The sequence below is a fragment of the Pieris napi genome, chromosome 2, assembly GCF_905475465.1.
Source record: "Pieris napi chromosome 2, ilPieNapi1.2, whole genome shotgun sequence".
Taxonomy (NCBI): Eukaryota; Metazoa; Arthropoda; class Insecta; order Lepidoptera; family Pieridae; genus Pieris; species Pieris napi.
The window spans coordinates 1,156,584-1,178,920 of NC_062235.1; the positions used below are offsets into that span (position 1 = coordinate 1,156,584).

The window sequence follows — 22,337 nt, forward strand, 5'->3', positions numbered from 1 at the left end:
AGAGGTGAGAACAGTACTCCATGTGGGGCCGAATTGCGCTTTATAGAGTTGCAAGCGGTGGCCCGGAGTGAAGTACCGTCTCGCCTTGCTGAGCACACCAAGCTTCTTAGACCTAACCTAAAAGGTAATAGCGCTTTTGATATAGTTTAGTTTAGTATATATTTTTGTTTTGGGTCCTTTGAAAAGTGTGTAATTGGTTTTTCATACTTTAAGTACGAAAGTTTACTTCAGATACCTACGTAATACCTAACTGAAGTAATTAATAATAATTACTGCTCTTCCACCTTACGACCTAGGAAATTATTCAAATAATGACTGAATACTAATTAAGGCGGTGAAGCTGGTTTATATAAGGTCAGTTAAAGGTTTATAGAAAATCTTGGCTTAGATTTATACATTATTATGTTCGATAAGACAATGAATATGACAAATTTCTCTAGATAGAAATTATTTTATTATTCAGTGGGCTAAGTTAGGTGGCGGTTGTTTGAGGTATGTTCAAATAAATAATAAATGAAACTCTTTGTTTGAAGCTGGCTATAATCGTTTAAAATATGAGCCTATAACTTACATATAATTAGGTGTCTATCTATTGGTGGTGACGCTAACAAAAAAACTAACTTGACTTGCTAAAGGGTTCTTAAATCTAAGTGACACTTATGTTACCTATAAAGAAGACAAGTGTAGTCGACCTATTTGACATTATCGGAATGTTATATACAATTTATCGGTGTGGGAAAAGACTAAAGGGATCATTATGGCTTCAAGTGTGCGATGATTGCTAACATTTGGTTTGCGGTTCTAATTACTAACTAAAATATATATATATATATATATATATATATATATATATATATATATATATAAAATATATGTATCCTAACATTAGTTAAGTTACATAACTAGTGTAATAAAATATTTAAATAAAATTATAATAATAATTATGAAGCATATAATATAAATAAAAATTAAAAAACCTTTTTATTTCTTGCAAAAGAACAAAGTAATCCTATTATATTTTGTTTACAATGCTTTATTTGTACTAAGTTATATCTATTTCCTAATTAATTGCAAGAACTCTTCCACAGAAGACTTCCTCCAAGGATCTCCAGATATCTCGGTCTTGTGTAACATGCATCCAGCTCGAGCCAGCCGTTTTAGTAATGTCATCCGCCCATCTCATGAGCAGACCGCTTGTCTTCCTCTTCCTCTGTTTCGTTTTCCAATAGGGCCTCCCCACCGGGTCGCCCTTATGGTCCATCTATCGTCAGACAGCCTTGCTACATGCCCTAGCCAGCCCATTTAAGCTTTAGAGCATAGGGGATGCCCAAGTAGCTTTAGTAGAAGGATATAATATGGCATTTTTTGATAATATAATTATATCTTTTCATTACGGCAGATAAGAAATCAACAAATCCAAACTTTTAGATAAAAAAAACATTAAATATAAAAAAAAATAACCATAGATAAAAAAGGTAATTGTCATTGTTGCGTCTGACTTCCGAAAACAATGTAACCTTTATATATTAAATATATTTAAAGCGTTATTACCTTGACGTTAGACAATGACAGCAAAAAATCATAACACTATCAATCATGAGACTTATGATCATGACTTATGACTCTGATCCTATTGTGTCGTCTACTGGCGACGTCTCGTTTATGGGAGTTTTTTAAATAAATTTTGTTTGTATTAACTATGGAAAGATGGACGGATAAATATCCCCTATTTACTATCGTTAATTTCTCTTAAAATTCCTCCTCCTTATGCGTAAAGATACACAAAATTGTTCCATGTGCCTAATACGAACTCGAATTACCTGCATAATTCGCCAATGTTTCGGGTTTTATCTAACTATGACACCAATTATGAGGATATTGATATTATCCTCCTCACCAAAGAAGATGTGAGAAAGCATTTGAAGAGGCGGGAAGACTCTGATTTTGGTTAAGCAGTAATTTGAAATATTAAGTTTTTTTTTTAATGTTAAATTTTAGTTTTCTTTATATAGTTTTGTCTATTAATGTACTTATATGTTTTCAGTTTCGTATATATTGTTTATATATGTAATCTGTTTAGGTTTTCTCTATTGTCTAAGTGTTTTATTTTATAATATGTATGTTAGCTGTAAGATTATTTATAATTAAATAAATATATAAAGATGCGTGTCTTTCGTCTTAATAAAATGAAACAAAGACAATAGTTTGTTTTTCAACAAATAGAAACTAAAATAACTAACATTTCGTGGACTTAATAAATTTTTCATTCATTAGAACAGAGTTGGCCTAGTGACTTCAGAGTGCGACTCTCGTCCCTGAGGTCGTAGGTTCGATCCCCGGCTGTGCCAATGGATTCTTTTTATGTGACCCAAATACCAATACTAAAAAAGTGTGTATTAGGCACAGGAGGCTGATCACCTACTAGCCTATTAGATTGACAAATGGAACACATACATAAATTTGAGGCTCAAACCTAAAAATAAATTAAATACAAAAATCTAAATTCATTTATTCATATTGGTAATTAAAATAAATATAAGGTCTAGAATCCAAAGGATCAGTTTGTACAACAAAGACAGATAATGTCCTTTCTTCGGGTGTCTTGAAATAAAATCTACAATATACTTCATCACCTCTATATTATATTATAACACATAACTTAATTATGAATTGCACCCTGCACCTGTATATATCCCACCGTGTGTGTATGCAATTTCGATCTAGTTCTCTTCGTAAATCTGAAGTCGCGGTATAAAGACTGAACATTGAGTCGTGTAGTACAGAATACGGTGCATATATATATAGACACCCATTTTTAGTGGGTGCGTTGCCGGCCTTTGAGGGAGGAGTAGTCTCGCTTTTTAAACATTTGGAGGTCGCATCTCTGAGGGAAGACCCCCACCGGGAGTCGATTCCACAGTTCGCTAGTTCGCAAAAGAAAATGCCTTATGAAACGGACTGTGGAAGACCTCCAACCATTCAACCAACCAACATCTGAGAAGAACATGATAATAACGAAAATATATTTAGGATAAAAACAGAAAATGGCCATTGATTACTTCCGCTGATGTTTGGATAAACAGTAGTCAATTATGTATTTACGTTGCATTTTTGTGTAGGTAACTTGTTTAATGACATTTCTATCATGGATGCCGATTTTTTCCACTAATGTCTTAAATCTTTTAAAACTTTATAGTCCAGTCAAATTATGGCTAAAAACGGGTTAAATAAACATGAGCGAACACAGTTTGCGGATTTTGAGGATCGATAGGGGGGTGTATTCTGAGCATAAATTCCAATTTGAGGGGTTGTACTGAGGTCAGCTCAAGGTCATTTCGATGGAAACGCGTTTAATTCGATATCTCGAGAATAGTTAGTGTTAGGCGAAAAATTGTAGAGACCTTTTCTTTCCCAAACAAAATTTACTAACTTTTTTATGTGAAACTTTTTTTTATAACATTCATATTTTTCAACTTATTACTCCCGCAAGGCAAAAAATTTACTTTTCTTTCCATTTTTCGTCGTTTTCTCCCCAACCATTCAATTTTATTAAATTTTACCGATCATCAAAGTGTAGATCTTTTAATTATGAACAATTTTGCGCTTAAACTTTTTTCCGTAATGCCAATACCTTCGGAGTTATAGATTACTTTACCGAGCGAAATCCGCGCCACTGTCGCAATATAAAAAGGTCAATCTATTAAACTATTTAAAAATTAGGTATTTAGTTTGGGTAAATTTTTGGGTTAATTGGGGTAAGAAGTAAATTAACAATTAAAACTGTTTCACACATTTATTGATAGAAAAATAGGTTTTTTTTTCACCGTAATCACTTCTCCTTCACTTAACGTTTTGCTGCATATAAAACAATCGTCGTCCATTTTTACTTCAGGCAGCTGTAAAATATTTAAAAACAAACAATATACGATTTTTGATCCTCACTGCGTAGAAGCCGATCGACTGAACGGTTATGCTCACTTTCACTTCCCTTTACCCCCTTAGGCTAAAAATAGATTCCATAGGACGAGGGTTACCCCAGGTATAAAAGTCGAGGACAGATGTTCCTTACTCGCAAAACCAACGATCAAGACATCAGGGCCAAGTTGAGATTAGTCCTTGGCCCCAAACCACCGGATTTGACACCCCGGACAAGACTCCATCGGCTGCGCGCAGCGAGTTGAGGCCACGTCTCCTCGCGCGCTGCAGCCCCTACCAAGAACAATGAGGTCCGACCCCGTACCGCCCTGTATTAGCAGGGCGCGAACCACCACACCACAACGGCCAAAACACACCCCTTTAGAGGGAGTGTGTAACAAAAACCACGACGAGTTCCTTACTCGCACTAATACACGCAACAGTGTGTCTGTGGATACACGTTGCGACAATGGCGCGGAGTTCGCTCGGTAAAGTAATCTATAACTCCGAAGGTATTGGCATTACGGAAAAAAGTTCAAGCACAAAATTGTTCATAATTAAAAGATCTACACTTTGATGATCGGTAAAATTTAATAAAATTGAATGGTTGGGGAGAAAACGACGAAAAATGGAAAGAAAAGTAAAATTTTTGCCTTGCGGGAGTAATAAGTTGAAAAATATCTATTAATGTTATAAAAAAAAAGTTTCAAATAAAAAAGTTAGTAAATTTTGTTTGGGAAAGAAAAGGTCTCTACAATTTTTCGCCTAACACTAACTATTCTCGAGATATCGAATTAAACGCGTTTCCATCGAAATGACCTTGAGCTGACCTCAGTACAACCCCTCAAATTGGAATTTATGCTCAGAATACACCCCCCTATCGATCCTCAAAATCCGCAAACTGTGTTCGCTCATGTTTATTTATTTCGTAATTTGACTGGAGTATTATTTAAAAATGTTAGGAACATCTTTGACAGACTTAAAAACGAAATGTTAATGTATGTAATAAAATTTTATATTATGAATTTATTTATTTTAATTTTATTTATTTATAATACATTTTTATATTGATTTTATGAATTAATTAAACTTAGTTTTTAGATATACAATTATGCTGAAATGATGATGTTTTATAAAACTAATAGTAGTTTTTATAGAATCGGGGGCAAACGGAAGGCTCACCTGATGTTAAGTGATACCGCCGCCCATGGGGGTACACTCTCACTGCCAGAGGGCTTTCGAGTGCGTTGCGAGTTACAATAATTTGTATTAATTCTGCCAGCATTAAAGATACACTACCACAGGGACCAAGCTTTTTAAATTAATTTTAGTGTTACACTACAGCCTTGCGATTCTGTAACTCACTTTTCGAACTCACTCAAATCAGTCGTGAAGCAGTCATTTTATGATTTGACATTCTGATAAGGAGGGAGCTTGTAGTTTATTGTTTATCAGAATGCCAAATCGTAAAATGACTGCTTTACGACTGATTTGAACGCGACCGCCGCTGTGAAAACCGCCGAAAAGTGAGTTACATAATCGAAAGGCAGGTTCTTACATCGGCTACTTATTTTGTATCAATGTTTTGCAATGGCTTTTACGTTCGTAGTAGCCACAATTTTAATTTTGTTTGACTGTTCGAGAAAATATATGTATTGTTTCCACCAAACTACTTTAAACCCCCATTTTAAATACTATTTATAAATAAATCTAAATTATTTACTTTAATTATTATTATTAGTTAAGCAATGTTATATAAATTAATTCATATAATATTCGTTAATTGTATTATATCCACTATTTAAATTTTTATCAAATGCTATATACCAATTTTGATAAATTATTTCCTATTATCGAAGCGACCTTTTCTTACATATTAAACGGCTAGCTAATAAGCACAATTGTATTACTTTAAATATATTTAGTTCACGAAGAAGTCATAATAGTAGGTAAACAAGTCAGTTGACCTCTCTGACTAGACAGTCTTGGTCAATCCAGCCGCGAAGGTCGATCGGCCTATTAGATTGTCCTCACGCATTGATTCTTCGCAGGGAACTGTTAATTATATTGTCTGATTATGTTAACAATAGCACAATGCATTAAACAGTGTATGAATTATCAGTAATCCATGGATAATAATTGGAGTTATGTAACTTGTTGAGTAGTGTTGGTTGTGCGTGCGAATTTCATCACTGATGTCGCAGATTCTATTTGCGCATTAAACTCTCGATAGTGTGGTGAAGGAAAGGGTCGGGAAGAATCCGGCATATAGACCCAAATAGTCCACTGCGTGTCAGGCACAGGAGGCGTCACCTAATTGTCTATTAGTACAAATAACCCTGAAAGAGGGAGTTAATTACAAGGAGAAAATAATATTAGAGCAGGACAGAACGCATACTGCGTCTCACATCGGTCCGGCGTGGTCGGTGACGTAGCGAAGGTGCGTTAGGGTAGGGCAGAACGCATACTGCGTATTCAAATCTCTCTGACGAGGGCCGCGGCCGGTGCAGCCGTTACTGTATAAATAAGTAATTATAATTGCATAAATTGATAAAAAATAGCTTTACCGCGGCAATCCCCGAGTGCCACCCGTTTTTTTTTTTAATTTTAATATTTATAATTGTTCTTTTATATTTAAATATTTGTATTTTGTCTGATTTTAGAATGAACTTTATATGTCATGGCTATTTGCAATTTATGAACACATTTTGTATTTTTAAGTAGCCTTAATAAATAAAATAAGAGCCATTCACGATGATAACTTAATTGAGGTAAATTTTGATACTTAACAAAAACTTACGATCAAATGCGTTTGCAATGGATGTATTTGAATTACTAATATTTACGTTCACTATATTTATATCATATTAAGAACCCTATTAACAATTAAATAAGGATTGTTCCAAATTTGAAAACCTTTGTGCCTTTGAAACCTTTTCCGATGAATTATAAAGAAACAGTCGAGTCATTGAATGTATTTGTTCAATTAAAAAGGTTCTATGTAAATAAATAATACAAGTTTAGAGTTATTAATAGTGTTTATACCCTATTTACAAGTAAGCATTTAATTTATTTAAATTTAAGTTGGCACCTGGTAGATACCGGTGACCCAAGAGCGGTGCTTTCCTCGCTCAACGAATAAGTATCGCAAGGTACACGGGGAGCAAACTTTTTAATTTTCTATTAATGAATTTTTAATTATTATTATTCTGTAGTTTAAGAAAATTGTAAATACTGTATATTTATTTGAAATATTCTTACGTCTTCAGAGGTAAGGTACTATATTTAGTAGAATTAGTAACAATATAATACGGTTATGTTGGCCAAAACTAAAGAGATTTTTTTATAGCATAAGCTGGCGATCCATCCTACGGGACGTCCAAAAAGTGCAGCCCATTTTAGTGGTTGCGTTGCCGGCCTTTGAGTGAGGAGTATGATCATTTTTTAAACAGTTGGAAGGGAAAACCTCCAGCGTGAGTTAATTCCTCAGTTCGCTAATTCGCAAAAGACTATGTCTAGTGAAACGGACAGTGGGCTTCCAAATTTGAAAATTTGCTCTAAATATTGTTACCTTCTATTGAATTTAATATATTGATAATTAAGTAACTATTAAAAGATTACAAACTGATTGAATTGCCTATAAAAAGATAAATGTAACTTATAAATGCTTTCCAAACAAACAGATAACGGAAGAATAATTACTAACAATGTGGTTTAATTTACTGCACAGTAGTTAAGTTAGAATAATAGAGGTCTCTGAAAATGTAACTTCAAAGGAAATTATCGATTAGTGAATTTAGGAAATATCAAATTGTTGGCTCCGAGTCAATATTAGTTATGTTGTAGATAATCGAAATTCAAATTATAATTTGAATACGTAGTTTAGTTTAGAAACTTCTGTGTTGGATGAGCACGTACGATGGTCTTGTATTTTTATTACGCCAATTATATACCTACAGACAACAGAAAAATAAAATGTGTCTTCATACTTAAGTATTTTTTGCAAAGAAGTAAAAAGTTGCCAAATAAGCAAAAACTGTTTCAATACGTTATAAATCATGTTATAATTCACAAATAAGTCGAATTGAGAAAACTAACTGTGAGAGGAAGCGCGGTATTGAAACTCACTGACGCTGTACTGAACAAGAAGAGTAGTAAAGAGTGATAATTGTCCGAAATGTATAGTCTGATCTTAATGTTTATGCTGTCCTTGTTGCTCTTGTCTTGTTATTCTTAATCACGAATTGAAAAATTGATTAAAATGAGCTGTCTTTTTTTTTAGATGGCCAGTCTTAATAAACATTAATGCGATACACAGAGAGCCATTTACCACAGACACAAACTCAAACTCAAAATATCTTTATTCAAGTGGGTAACCAAGTACACTTTTGAATCGTCAAGTTAAATTAATCGTTAATTTACATTTACTACCAGTTCGCAAGTCAAGGGCGTAGAGCGGGTAAGAAGAACTGGCAAGAAACTTTCCGCCACTCTTTTTAATCGCCAGGTATTGTCATACAAATTCTTTGAACTGGAGCAATTCAATCCCAAGGATTAGGATCATTTAAGTAGTCCTCAAATTTATACTGGTGAAAGTCACCAGTATAATACACTATCACAGGTGTGGATAGAGTGAGATTCTAAGTCAATACCTAGTTTGAATGACCCCCTGCTTTTTGCTTGTGAACTAAAAGTGTGAATAGTAGTGACATCTATGGTTTCTCTACCATAGATTCCGAACCATAGATTGTATCATTCCTCAGAAAAATAAGTACTAACAGGTTTTATTACACTGTAACACTTATTAAACGCTCATTAAAAACTGATTCAATCAGTGCATTCATGAATAATAATTTTTTCATAATCCCATAATATTAATAACAATGTTAACATGGAAGTGTTTGTGTAGTTTTCTTGTGTTCGTAGGGGCTATTCACAATAATAACATTGGAAGAAAATTTTATCGAAAATAAAAATGGAAAAGGTGGAAAAGGAAAACCCCTTTCACATATAAAACACTTTATACCCCGTTGAAACAAATATTTTGCGTTGGCAAACACAGAAATTGCGCATCACAATTATTTACAGTTTAATGAACGTTTTTTACAATTTATTTTGCAATTTAGACAACGTGCTTTATATAATTGTTACATTAAAAATAAATAATATAAATGTTTTAGTCTGATAAGCGTGTATTTTATTTTAATTTGCACTATTGTACGTTTAAATCTCGACATTAGAAGTGAATTAGTAAGAAACACCTTGGATATTTCCTTTAATTATACTCAGAACATTTTCCAAAAAACCTCATTATATTGTAAAAAACCTCAATGGCATTATAAAATTGAGGTTTAAGTTTAAACAAAGGTCTGTTTTTTATGCATTATAATTAATATTATATTATATAGGATGTTTCATATTTTATTTATTTAGACAAATTGACTCGTGCGTTTAGATCACATTTTCTTTGAGACATTATTAAACAGGCTTTATTATTATTATTATTATTGAAGTGAAACTTCTTTATCGGGGTTGGAAAAAAATTTAGTGTAACATTTTTTCGTTACGCGTCACGTTTTTCGGTTACGCGCCATGTTCCTTTTTGAAGTCAAACTTCTTTATCGGCGTTGGAAAAAAATTTACCGTCACATTATTTATTATTCGACACTTAATATTTCAATGACAATTAAATTCATTAAATTCCTAACATATCTTCCTTTTTCCGTCCCTCTAAGTATCGGAAATCTAAACTTTTAGATTTGTATAAATATGAACAACACTTCAAGATTAGTTTGCCACTGAAGTTTCACTTCTGACATGTGTACTTTGTACACACACCCTTTTTTTATTATATTGTGTATCCTTTCTATAACATATTTTCATAAGTATCTGATTGCTCTTTTAACATGTCTGATCTTTGAAAGCAAAAATAAAATATAAATAAAGAAATATTTCGCCACTACATTGTAATAAACATTATATCCCAGATTAGAAGCAGCCTATTATTTATATCCAAAGCCAAGCCGAAAAAGGCCTCTAGTATGTAATATTATACTAAGAATTTTATCATCCCTTACTGGAAATGCCTAACTTATTCTGTGCCAAATGCAGGAACTCTTTTGCTGTTTCCTGTAGTTAGCTGCCCCGATGACTGCCTCAATGGGCACAACATATTTTTGGGTCTGTTTCTGATCCATCCAAAAGTACAGAACTATTTATCAAACTGTAAGTCTATTACAGAATAACCTTCATTTTGAATCTGTAGCAAATCTTTATAACGAATTATTTTTATGATATAGATCAGTTGACAATTATTAATTTACATAATTCTACAGAACTTGTTATAATTGCGGTTTGAATTCTTTGAAAATCAATAAATTGCCCATATTTCTAGTTATTATTTACAATATATATTGACAAGGTATATGTAAACAATATTACGAATGTGTTCTTGTACTAATATTATTACACAGTCATTATATTGATTATTTATTCAAGTACTTTTAGGATTTTATCCTTATACATAACAGGTGGGCTGAATAGTTTGTAGACAAACATAAAAAATGTTTTTTTGGTTAGAATTTGATTTGATTATTCCAGTTGCCTTCGAAAGCGATACAACGATCGAATAAAATTTTTGATACCGTTTTATAGTATGATTTGTCTTTACCCTCAGTTTCAGCTACTACCTCTTCATCAGCGCAAAATATCTGTCCAGCGAGCATTCTCTGATGTCTGACAACAGGAACTGTGTCTTGAAGGATAGGGCTAACGAAAAATCATATTAATTTAATACTCGTAGCTTTCAGTCCACCGATTTGCTGTTTTTCTTGCATGTTTTCGGTTAACGGCGCTTCGGTTTCCCAATAAATAAATCCACTGTTTCGTTAGTTGAAGATTTAAAACAGTTTGTCTCATTCACTTTTCATATGATATTTAAAAAAACAATTGTTTTATACTCTTTATTTGAGTTTACAATTCGTTTATCGCTACTGTTTTCTATCAAAATTTTCGCAATAAAATATGTATAATAAATCTATGTTTGTAATACTATTTTGTGATTGTAGCTCTTTACTAGTCTTTCGTTTCCAGGAAGCATTTGTTTATAGGCTTATATACATAAAGCTTTATATAGATAAAGATATCTTGATACTATATATATTTAGATTGATATATAAGTTCCGATATTGACTGCTTAATATTTCATATTTCATTCAAATCGAAGCTAAGTGAATATGTTAAACAAAATTACTTTTAAATTCATTTCTTATTACTTACTTTTAATTCATATTTCTTTGTTTACTTTTATTTTTTAAATTTATTGCATGTACGGCTATATTTTATTGTGATTATTTTAAGAACGACTACAATGTTGTTATCTAGAGTATTATTCTCATGTAAGTGACATTTGTTGTCTTTTTTGAGAAATAAAGTCTTTAAACCTAAACCTTAATATGCTCTCGTCTTTCAAGAAAAAAGCGTATAAATTCTTAAAATGTCGGCAAAGGTACTCGCCTAAGGTGTTGGTAAAATATTTTCATATTAAGAGAAACTGTGAATACATAAGCCTTCTAAAAAAACTTTGTATATAGATAAAAGGGTACTTGCAAATATTTAATTTTCCGCAATAATATTTTAAATACTACTACTGCTACTCGGTAATCCACCAATCTTCCATTCATAACCCTTTGTAATAGGTACATCAAAATCTTAAACTCCTATTTTCTGAACACCATGTACGCGAGATTTTATGCATCAAATGGTTCACAGCTAACGATCTGACTAGTAAATTAGATGTAACCACTATATAAAGTCTGTTATTACATTCAGAGGCATAAGTTACCGAGATCGAGTTTGAGACGGTGGGTTCAACAGTTTAAAGTGTTTTAATTTAATTATTGCAATCACTACAGTTAAATTTGTGAGTAAGAATTAACAAGGAATCACTAGGACAGTATTATTCGAGAACAGTGTAAGCCTAGTTCAGAGCAAGATCGAGAATATTAAGATTCTCAATTCCTAAATTTCCTTTGCTTATAATGCAACCTTTGCGTAAACAGCTGGATATCATCACGGGGAAACTAGTCTTAACCTAAGTTTATATAGACGCTATACGACTCCCGTATCGTATCATCGTCGCAATACGGGAGTCGTATAGCGACTCGAATTTTACATTCAGACCCCGATCTACTATTTGTTTTAACTATGGTTCGTGCTTATTGAGGTTAAAGTGAAGATATTATGTTTCAGATGGCTGGTAAACTAATTGTGTTCTGCTGTGTTTTGGTCGCGGTGTTTGCGGAGAAGTACACCGATAAATATGACAACATTAACTTGCAAGAGATTTTGGAAAATGATCGTTTGCTGGAGGCTTATATCGACTGTGTCTTGGATAAAGGAAAGTGCAGCGCTGAAGGAAAGGAATTGAAAGGTAGGATATTTATAATAATTGGTAAACGTATTAAACTTGATAGTTCAAAGTGTTTTGGTCATTGTTTCTTACGAATTAAGTTGTTCTGGCTTCTACCAAAAGCTAAATGAGCAGATATCAGGGCAGTATTTAGAGGTCTGGAGGCCTCGAGGCAACAAAAGGGTGGAGGTCCGTGGCCCCAAATTTCCAAATAAAATTAACATTTTTTTTTTTTTGAAACCAAGTAGATTCTTTTAGTATTTAACAAATATATAAAAATATAAATACAGATCGCTGATTTCTGTTAATATTTAAGAACAATATAATCATGTACGAAACAAAGGTAAAGGTAAAAGAGCGAAAAATATCAAAAGAAAAGTTGTTAGTGTTTACTAGTCGGAATTTAAAACATTTTTTTCCTTCTGATCAGTGTTATAAAATTAAAATGGTAAATTTATTTGTAACACACTCTTAACCTACTTAGTAATAATAACATTAATTAAAAATGGATAAATAGAAAATTAATACAAATTAAAAAAAGTTTGGTCCCAGTGGCAGTGTACCTCTAACGCTGGCAGCATTTCCTCGCTGTATTGCGATACTTATTCGTTGAGCGAGGAAAGCACCAGCTCTGAGGTCACTGGTACTATCTACCAGGTACTATCAACTTTAATTTTTAATTAGTGCCTGTGCACTTAAACCCTACGGCCCAAGAGTCTCTACTCCAAAGGGAACGAAATCAAAGTTGTAGGAAAGACTCTTATATTTGAGCCGTTTATTATTTTCCGCCTGCTCTGCGAAGCAAATAACTTTACCAACGATAGAATAAGACCCATTACGCCTCGGAAAATTCGTTATATACCTAGTAATTACACTTGCAAAACATGTAATTCTATCGAATTACCTTACAGACCACATCCTAGAGGCGCTCGAAACAGGGTGTTCCAAATGCACTGAGGCTCAAGAGAAGGGCACGCGCACCGTAATAGAGCACCTCATCAACAAGAAGAAGGCGGTTTGGGAAGAGCTCTGTGCCAAATACGACCCTGAAGGGAAATACAGGAAGAAGTACGAGGAACGCGCGAAGTCTGCCGGTTTAACCGTTTAAAATATCATTTGAACAGATTTTGTTTTATTTTTCTAAATAAATGGTTGGTTATGCATTGGTTGGTTTTAGTTAAATATTCCGAACTTATTAAAAATATATATAAATCCTATTTCTTTAGGCAATATATATTGACTCTGCCGCAGGCGGATTTTTTAATGTTGATTTTTTAATTAAATATTTTAATGATTAAAATGTTGTTTCTATGCAGCTGTTGTTATTATTGAATTACAGCTGTAAGTAAAGCCATGTATTTATATTGATGTTGAAGTAACTTTTTAAATTTGTTTTAATTTTCTATTAATCGATTTTTAATTATTATTATAATATGTAGGTACAATATCGAAATACTATATTTACTAAACGCACAAATGTACTATTATATTACTAAACGCACAAATATAATAGTACATTTGTGCGTTTAGTAAAAGGTATTTTCAACATTATAGACCAGTGCCGATAATTTTTGAAACCAAAAAAATTACAGTAGGATGAAACCCATTAAAAAAGCAGGGGAATATGATCAAAATGAAAGGAAAAATAAATTACGGTCGATCTGAGGTCGGGAAGGGGTAGGGGGGGAGATTTTAAGGGTAAAAAACGTTTTATCTCGATTTCCGGCAAAACTAAAAGTCCTATCGAAGAAAGTTAAATGGCAAAGTTGTAGGTAATAAAAAGATCTAAAACTTTTGTATTCACACATTTTTCACATAACCTCAAAATTTATGTGAAAATTTCAAAAAACCAACTTTTTGGTTTTTTATTTCTATCTTTTACAAAAATTTATTTTTTTAAACGAAATTTGGTGAAAACTTACCTTATTATGTCCCAAATATACTGTAATTTATTTGATTAAAAATATTTATTTTTTCACCTTATTTTGAATTAATATCGAAAAAACACCCTAATTTTCAATCGAAAATTCTGACGTCAAAATTTCAGCTTTTTTCAAAAAGTTGGTGTGCTTTCAGTTCGTTGAAATCTCTACTTTCCTATGGTAAAAAAATATATATATATTACCATAGTAAATCTTCTCAGAAAATGCAAAAAATCGTATGCAGTAACGCCCAGACCCGTCATCCCCTTCCCAGCATTTAATGTTAAATATAACATATAATATGAAAATAATCAACTTAAATTTTAGACTATAATAAACAGTTGTTTCATTTATTTTTAACAATTAAAGCGAAAAAAAAATCATACACCAAAAGACGTACATTTATATTGTTTATAGTAGATAATAAACAACCAGGTGTAAACAGAGAGATTATTCTATAATCTATGTAAATTTTCCTATTGAATCATACTTATGGTTATAATTTATTGATGCAATTATCTATTGAAACAACAATTAAACCTATTAAAAAATAATGTTTAGCGATTGTTACAGAAAATATATAAATGAAGTCAACGGGCGAAGCCACCATTGTTTCTACAATCGTAAATAATGAAGTTTATTCTAGTTTTGTTTGCCGTCGTAGCTTTTGTATATGCAGAGCAATATACAGATAGATATGACAATATAAATGTAAATGAAATTTTAGAAAATAAACGTTTGGTTATGTCGTATGTCAAATGTTTATTGGACCAAGGAAGGTGTACGCCAGAGGGAAACGCGCTAAAGGGTAAGATTCATCTCTTTAAACTGTACTCTGAGTCGTTTATTAAAAGTTAATTAAATAAGATTTAGCTTTGGATGAAGACGAAGAATTGTAAGCTTTCCGTTAGTAATATATTAATTAATTGAAAATTGTTGTACTGTAACTAAATTTAACGCTATTGAATTTTAAAGTATATTAATCAAGAAATTACATATTATAAAATGAAGTATGCCTTCTTTATTGCTTGTGAATCCAATTATCTCAAAAACTATTTCAAATTTTTGGGAGCCCATACCTATAGCTTACGCTATTCCGAAAACTATATCCCATGTCATAACTCTTCGTTTCTTGGCGAGTCATTTAAACTGTTTCTGTGAGGCTATGGAATTCACTTACCGTCCCTATTTGCTTACCTCCTTCTCTATCTTCCTTTAAGTCCCTACTGTACAAGCATTACCTGTCCACATCGTATCCCTAACTGATCTGAAATTACCGTGATTCATGTGTACTTTTTCTTTTTTATTGTTGTCCTGTTCACTGTTTGCATAAGTTTTATCTACATAACTATATGTCTTATGTATTTTTGCACTTCTTGAGCTTACCTTATGTAATTATTTCAACAAATTTGAACAGTGGTTGCCTGGAAGACGTCGCTCGAAAGCGATAAGGCGCCAATTGCCCTCCTTTTTATTTATGTCAATTGTATTAAAATTTCTATACATGCAACGAAGTGTTAATAAATAAAATAAATAAACTATACAACGGGATTTGTATGGTCCCTCTAAAAGATATGCTATTCTCGTGGAAGATTTAAGTGTTTTCATATCGGTTTTATGTAAATTAACTAAAATATAACGATTATAGTTGAAAAGGTCTTCACAACTTTCCAATACGACGCAGATGCGTGCGTGTGAAGATGTTCATTTCACACATAAGATTATTTTTAAGACACAATCTATTTGATTGCAATTATATTTTTCAGAGCACGTCAAAGATGGTATGCAGACAGGGTGCACAAAATGTACAGACAATCAGAGGAGAGGAGCAAGAAAAGTAGTCCGACATCTTCGTGAGAACTATGACAATTATTTCAAAGATATCGTAAAGAAATACGACCCTAAAAATGAATATGAAGAAATATACGAATCATTTTTGGCCTCTGATGATTAGTGATATAACGACCACTTAATAAGCATAGATAAATATGTATCTGCTGATGTTAATATCAAACCAATAAACAATCACAAATATCTCTATTCTTCTTATAACAAACCCTCTAAGAAACAATTTTTTTTCAATTTCAAAAATTCTTTATTTTGTTACACAAAAATTTCTAGTGCTACATATCCAGTGTACATTATTGACATAACCAACTTATGCTTATCATTAACATAATCTGCTAAACTTAGCTTGTAAGAAGTTAGCAAGACATACAACGACCAATATTTAAACCTTGACTTGTTGAAGCCCTCGTGGTATATGCTTAAAAAGAGTATTAAGAATATGAATACCGCAAAATCACCCGCATCATGAGCTCACCCCACAAACACACACTCACGTGCATACTTTCACTTTCATACATTTCACACAGCACAGCCAAATTAGTTAAATGTAATTGAAAAAAAATATTGAGTTTTCCTTCAGTTGTTAAATGTTAAGATCCTTTTTGTAAGGCTATATCTTTAGTACAATTGTGTTATACAATTTATGTTAGCTGAAGAAATACGAAATGAATTTAAAAAAAACCTTGAATTGTAAGATTTTAAAGGATTAAAAAAGATTCAGATTATAAAACACACAGTTTAATTCATTTATTTAAACTTAAGGTCTGGATTTAATAGACTTCAATTGTTTCTCATATTTCGTCACATAATTGTTGGTGGGATCGTACTTGGCAACCAATTGCTTCCAAAAGTCATCTTCATGTTGGACAAGATGTGTTATTACAAGTTGAGTGCCCTTCTTCTGAGGTTCAGTACATTTACCGCAATCATTCTCTAAAGCTTCTCTGATGTGAGCTGGAAAAATTCAATATGTATATTTTTATTTATTTGTGTATAAAATATATCAAATCAATGCTGGCGAAGTTAGTTGGACTTTGAACCTCTCAAATGTGTAAATGGTTATCCATTATCATATCTATAATATTATAGTAAACAATTAACATCGATTTAAATGGTTATGGGATGGAATCAAGTTGGATTTTTAAGGCCAACCGAACCGATTTTTTTTCCTGACCAGAGCTCTTACTCTGCAACTTCCAATAGGGATAACCACCGATCCTGATTCCAATGAGTTTTTGAAGGTTGTGAAAACAGCGGTAGTATTGACAGAACTACATCAGACTTGCATTCAAAGAGGGCGCTGTATTGCTGTTATAACACCAAGTTACAGGGTAAGGGTGCTGTGAATGAACCAAGAAACTCAAGGTTATAGGCAATAACATGACGTTTAAGCAATAATTTCAAAAATATGAAATAACAGGAAATACAGCCTGAACGCTCATTGTTTTGTAATTTTTGCTGTGATTCATATCTTTGAATTCGTAATTAACACAGTTTTATTGTATTAATTAATAATTGAATTACTGTAGTTAGTGACGTTGATGACAGCACAGGGAATTCACACAAATCATTGTACGTCACAATGTACTTAGATTGAATAAAAATAATTTGAACCATATTATTGACTTAGGGTCCAAGAAAAGAGCGTATCAATTATTAAAAGGCCGGCAACGCACTCGCGAACCCTCTGGCATTCAGTGTCCATGGGCGGCGGGCTTTGCAATTGGGCTAAGACCTGTTGCATCCCCCAAGTTTTCTTCCCTGCATACACGCATAGAATCTCATATCAATGATCGGGACAATTACGGGCCACTGTCTCCTTAATAAACATCTTTTTGTCCTAAGGGCAACAGACAGCCATGTGCAGAAGCTCTTTCAGCTCAAGGGAATCAGTCACCGTAGACCTGGAATGCGAGGCTGTGGCTAAACAACGTGCAGAAATCCTCGGTGCAGTGATGTCGCTCCGTGAAGCCTATGAAGTGCCCAGGAGGCTTCTGTGCTTCTGAAAGGAGCTAGGCTGGCTAAATTAGCCAGGACGCACAACGGACCAATTATGAGTCTAAAAGCGGAAACTGTGTCCACCAACCTATAATGCACAGAGAAAACTCCACGCCCAGTCGGCATTCATATGCAATACTTACACCGTAATTCTTTGCCTTCCGGTGTGCATTGCGCTTGTTCCAAAGTGCAAAGTATATAAGGAACCAGTAATCTTCGGTTACTTAAAATGTCGCGTAAATTTACACCATCGTATTTGTTGTTATATGTCTCGGGTCGGGCACAAACATATGCCAGGAAACATAGTAGAATTATATATTTCATTCTGAAAATAATAAATGATGAAACACTGTTCTCAACTTTGCGACAATAATTATAGAGTGGTATATGATATTTACAAAGGAGAAATATAGTAATAATAGTTTTTAAAAGTTATTTTTTGTTTGTCCAGGGATCCTAAAGTTATAACACATTTCGCGGTTTTAATAATAAAACATAATTTTTAATTAGCTCTAGAAGGTTGAATTATTCAACTATAATTGAATATACGTTAATTGGTGATTTAAAATAAAAATATGAACAATTATCTTGAAAAACATCCATTGTATATATAATATTATTGTTAAAGATATTTTTGTTTTACTCGATTTATGTTATCTAACATTAAATCACTTTTCGGGCTGGTGCCCGCGACTTCGTCTGCGCAGGATTAAAATTATATTAGTGCAAATGATGTAGCGTTAAGGACATACTCGTATTTTATCTACTTTAAATACCAGAACTCACTTATTATATATATTTACTATTTTGGCTATAATGGCTTACACATAAGATATATACTGTAACGGACTTGAAGAACTATTTAAAATAAATATTTCCATCCTACATTACATATGTGTAACTCTAGCGGATTTGGCAGGGCACGCCAGTATGGCTCGCAGATGGTAAATTTTTTCCTACTTACTTGATATTTTGGACAATTCACACAATATCTTAATAAATAGTAGCCTATGCTATATTATCGTAAAGTTTTATTAAAATCCATTCAGTAGTTTATACGTGAAAGAGTAACAAACATCCATCCATACTTACAAAGTGTCGCGTTTGTTATATTAGTAGGATTTTAGTTAATAATTAGAAGCGTAAACAATACGTAAGCAATCGTCGCACACTTGAAGCCAAAATGGGCCCTTTAGTTTTTACCACACTCATAAATTGTAATCTAACATTCTCGTTTCCGATAATGTCCAATAACATAAGTGTCATTTAGATTTATAATCCCTTTGATAAGCCAAGTTAGTTTTTTGTTAGCATCGCAACCCCACTATCCCCAATGTTAGTTATAAGCTCATCTTTCAAATAATTAAAGTTAGTTGTTATCGAGCTTCAAACAAAATGTTTCATTTAAGATATATCTGAGTATATCCGTACGAAAACCGCCACCAATTTAACTCACGCCTAAACCTAATATAATACTTGTAAATTTCGAATATGCAGATATTTTTCTATTGCCTTTTCAAAGGTGGCCAATTCAAACTTGCATTTAGATAATGGTTGATAATTTCTATAAACTATTATTGTTGGACACTAAATACACAAGTTATCTACGTACCTCAGATTTTTTCTTTAGCAATTAAAAATGATTCCAATCCCTTTCAATGCAACGCACAAAATACTTATCCCGAACAAGGCCAAATCCTATTTATAATAAATAGTGAAGCCAAACCTGTTCCCATTACAAGAAAGGAAAAATTTTCAAGACGCTTACTGCGTCAGCCATTTGTCTACCCTTCAAGGTTTCTTGGAATTTCGTTCGGAAAAATATGTATTAAGGAAATGTCATCTAACATAATTCGTAATTACGCCATCAAAATAATCTTGATGAATTTTATAAGTTATTAATAGTGAAGTTTTAATAATTGTGATCGGTGTATGAAATAATTTAACTCAATAATATCTACAAATATATATTTCATTATACTTTAAATAATGGCAGTTGTCATACTACTAAATAATTAGTAAACATTATGCAACTTAAATATAAAATAAAATATAAAATAAAATAACATACTAAAATTAAGAGAGATGGAAGATAAAACTCTTCTTAACTCAGCGTCCGACTTTCATCCCTGAGGTCGTCGCTTCGATTCCCAGCTGTTCACCAATGGACTTTTTTGCTTTGTGCGCATTTAACATTCGCTCGAACGGTGAAGGAAAACATCGTGAGGAAACCGGCTTGCCTTAGACTCGGTTGTAACGCGACTGACTTATTTGTTTTTTATCCTTAATAAGAAATAATAAATGAAACCCTCTTCACAATAAATAATATGTTCTTGCCTGCTACGAATTTCTTCATCTAGAGACTCTTGGTTGTTTAAATATGCTTTCATTTATTTATTAACACTTCGTTGCAGGAACATAATACAATTGACATAATTCTATGAAAAAGCCATTGGCCTTATCGCTTTCGAGCGATCTCTTCTAGGCAACCACTGTAAAAAAAAATTTAGATAAGATAAGCAAGAAGTGCAAAAATACATATTTAAAATACATAATGAAATGTTTCTCACTTTTATATTATTTTAATGGAAAAGTAATTATTTATTTAATCTGACTAAATTAATATATTCGAAGCGTGTCGAACCTTATCTTTGTCTTAAAAACGTAATGGAATGTTAACTTGAACTACAGACCGAAGCGGAATCTTATTGATCAAATCTCACTTAAAACTAGTTTCAACGGATCGACGCGGACGCTTAAAATACATTCTTGTAAAGTGGCTTGAGTAGCAATCTGATTACAAATGAAGTTTCAGGTGAATTTAGATCTGGAAATATGGAGACTCCCTTTTTTACACTATTATTCATTCATATGCAAAAAATATAACGCCTGATACTAGGCATATAATATACGAATTATAGAAGTAACGTTATAAAAATAATCGTGGTTGGTGATTTGTCGGACTTGTGTTATTGTCTATACGAAGGATTTTTTTTAAACGGTTTTATTTAGCTCACCCCGTTTGTTTTATTCTTGGGTCAAATTTAGTAATTCAAATTTCACCCTCTTCCTGTCAACCGATTGATCTGAAATTTTGTATACACTTTGGATTTTGGTGACAATACAATAAACTAAATAAATAAAATAAAAATAACTAAATATTATAAAATATATATTATAGATATATATATATATAACATTATATTAAAAAACTGTATCTATTTTATTAATTAAATATATATTATAGAATTGATTTATTTATATAAACTAACGGGCAAGGAACCTTGCAATAATGAAGCACTAAATGAATTAAACAGAATGCGAAATAAAAACTAAAAACTAGAAAATAAAAATAGGTAAAAAAACTTTTTAAGTTAAACGGTTTTATGTTAAACATACATTGCAATGTTTAAGATAAATGTACTAAAAACCAAAAAATAATAAAATAGATACAGTCGTGGGAATTATAAACATATGCATAGACTAGACTAAAATAAAACCGTAGGGCACGTCAATTGTCTACAATCGTTGATTAAAATGTTTGTTTTGTAATGTTACACTATAATTAGGCAGTTGTTCAACCGACAACGATGGACGTGTGATAAGTAGGGCTAGAATGTGGAAACAAGCTAGCAAACTCGATTATAAGCGAGTTTTAGGGTTTCATAGTGGTGAGCGAGTAGTACTTTTATCATATGTTTTGTCAATTAAAGACAAACTACGAGCAGTGAAACGATTCCTCGCCAGCCGCGCAGTGTGAATGTCCAACGATAAACTAGTTGAAACATCTCTTTTATTTACATGGAGTGTATAACTATTGGAATTTCCATGAGCAAGAAAATAGTAAGTAATTTCCTGACCGTCTGCGGGCCAACTGCCTATTTTAACGACGAATTAAACGATTCTTCTATCTCACATTAAGTCGATAATTTGTAGACAATTGACGTGCCCCACGGTTTTATTTTAGTCTAGTCTATGCATATGTTTATAATTCCCACGACTGTATCTATTTTATTATTTTTTGGTTTTTAGTACATTTATCTTAAACATTGCAATGTATGTTTAACATAAAACCGTTTAACTTAAAAAGTTTTTTTACCTATTTTTATTTAATAGAAGCAAACAGGCTCATCTGTTGTTAAGTGATACCATCGCCCACTCTCATTGCCAGAGGGCTTGCGTCCGTTGCCGACATAGCCTTGATTTACCTTTGCTTTTTTTTTTTAAATTAATTGCTTAAACAC

At 32.5% G+C, this 22,337-nt stretch overlaps 2 protein-coding genes across 2 annotated transcripts; both read left to right on the forward strand.

Moving 5' to 3' along the window:
• Positions 1-11,660: 11,660 nt before the first annotated feature.
• Positions 11,661-13,488, forward strand: LOC125060495 (allergen Tha p 1-like). Its single transcript, XM_047665444.1, has 3 exons — positions 11,661-11,777; positions 12,166-12,346; positions 13,237-13,488. Exons 2-3 carry the CDS (start codon positions 12,166-12,168, stop codon positions 13,431-13,433), a joined length of 378 nt encoding a protein of 125 aa, XP_047521400.1. The 5' UTR covers positions 11,661-11,777; the 3' UTR covers positions 13,434-13,488.
• A 1,348-nt stretch (positions 13,489-14,836) lies between these two features.
• Positions 14,837-16,281, forward strand: LOC125060609 (allergen Tha p 1-like). Its single transcript, XM_047665563.1, has 2 exons — positions 14,837-15,055; positions 16,014-16,281. Exons 1-2 carry the CDS (start codon positions 14,878-14,880, stop codon positions 16,199-16,201), a joined length of 366 nt encoding a protein of 121 aa, XP_047521519.1. The 5' UTR covers positions 14,837-14,877; the 3' UTR covers positions 16,202-16,281.
• Positions 16,282-22,337: the final 6,056 nt, after the last annotated feature.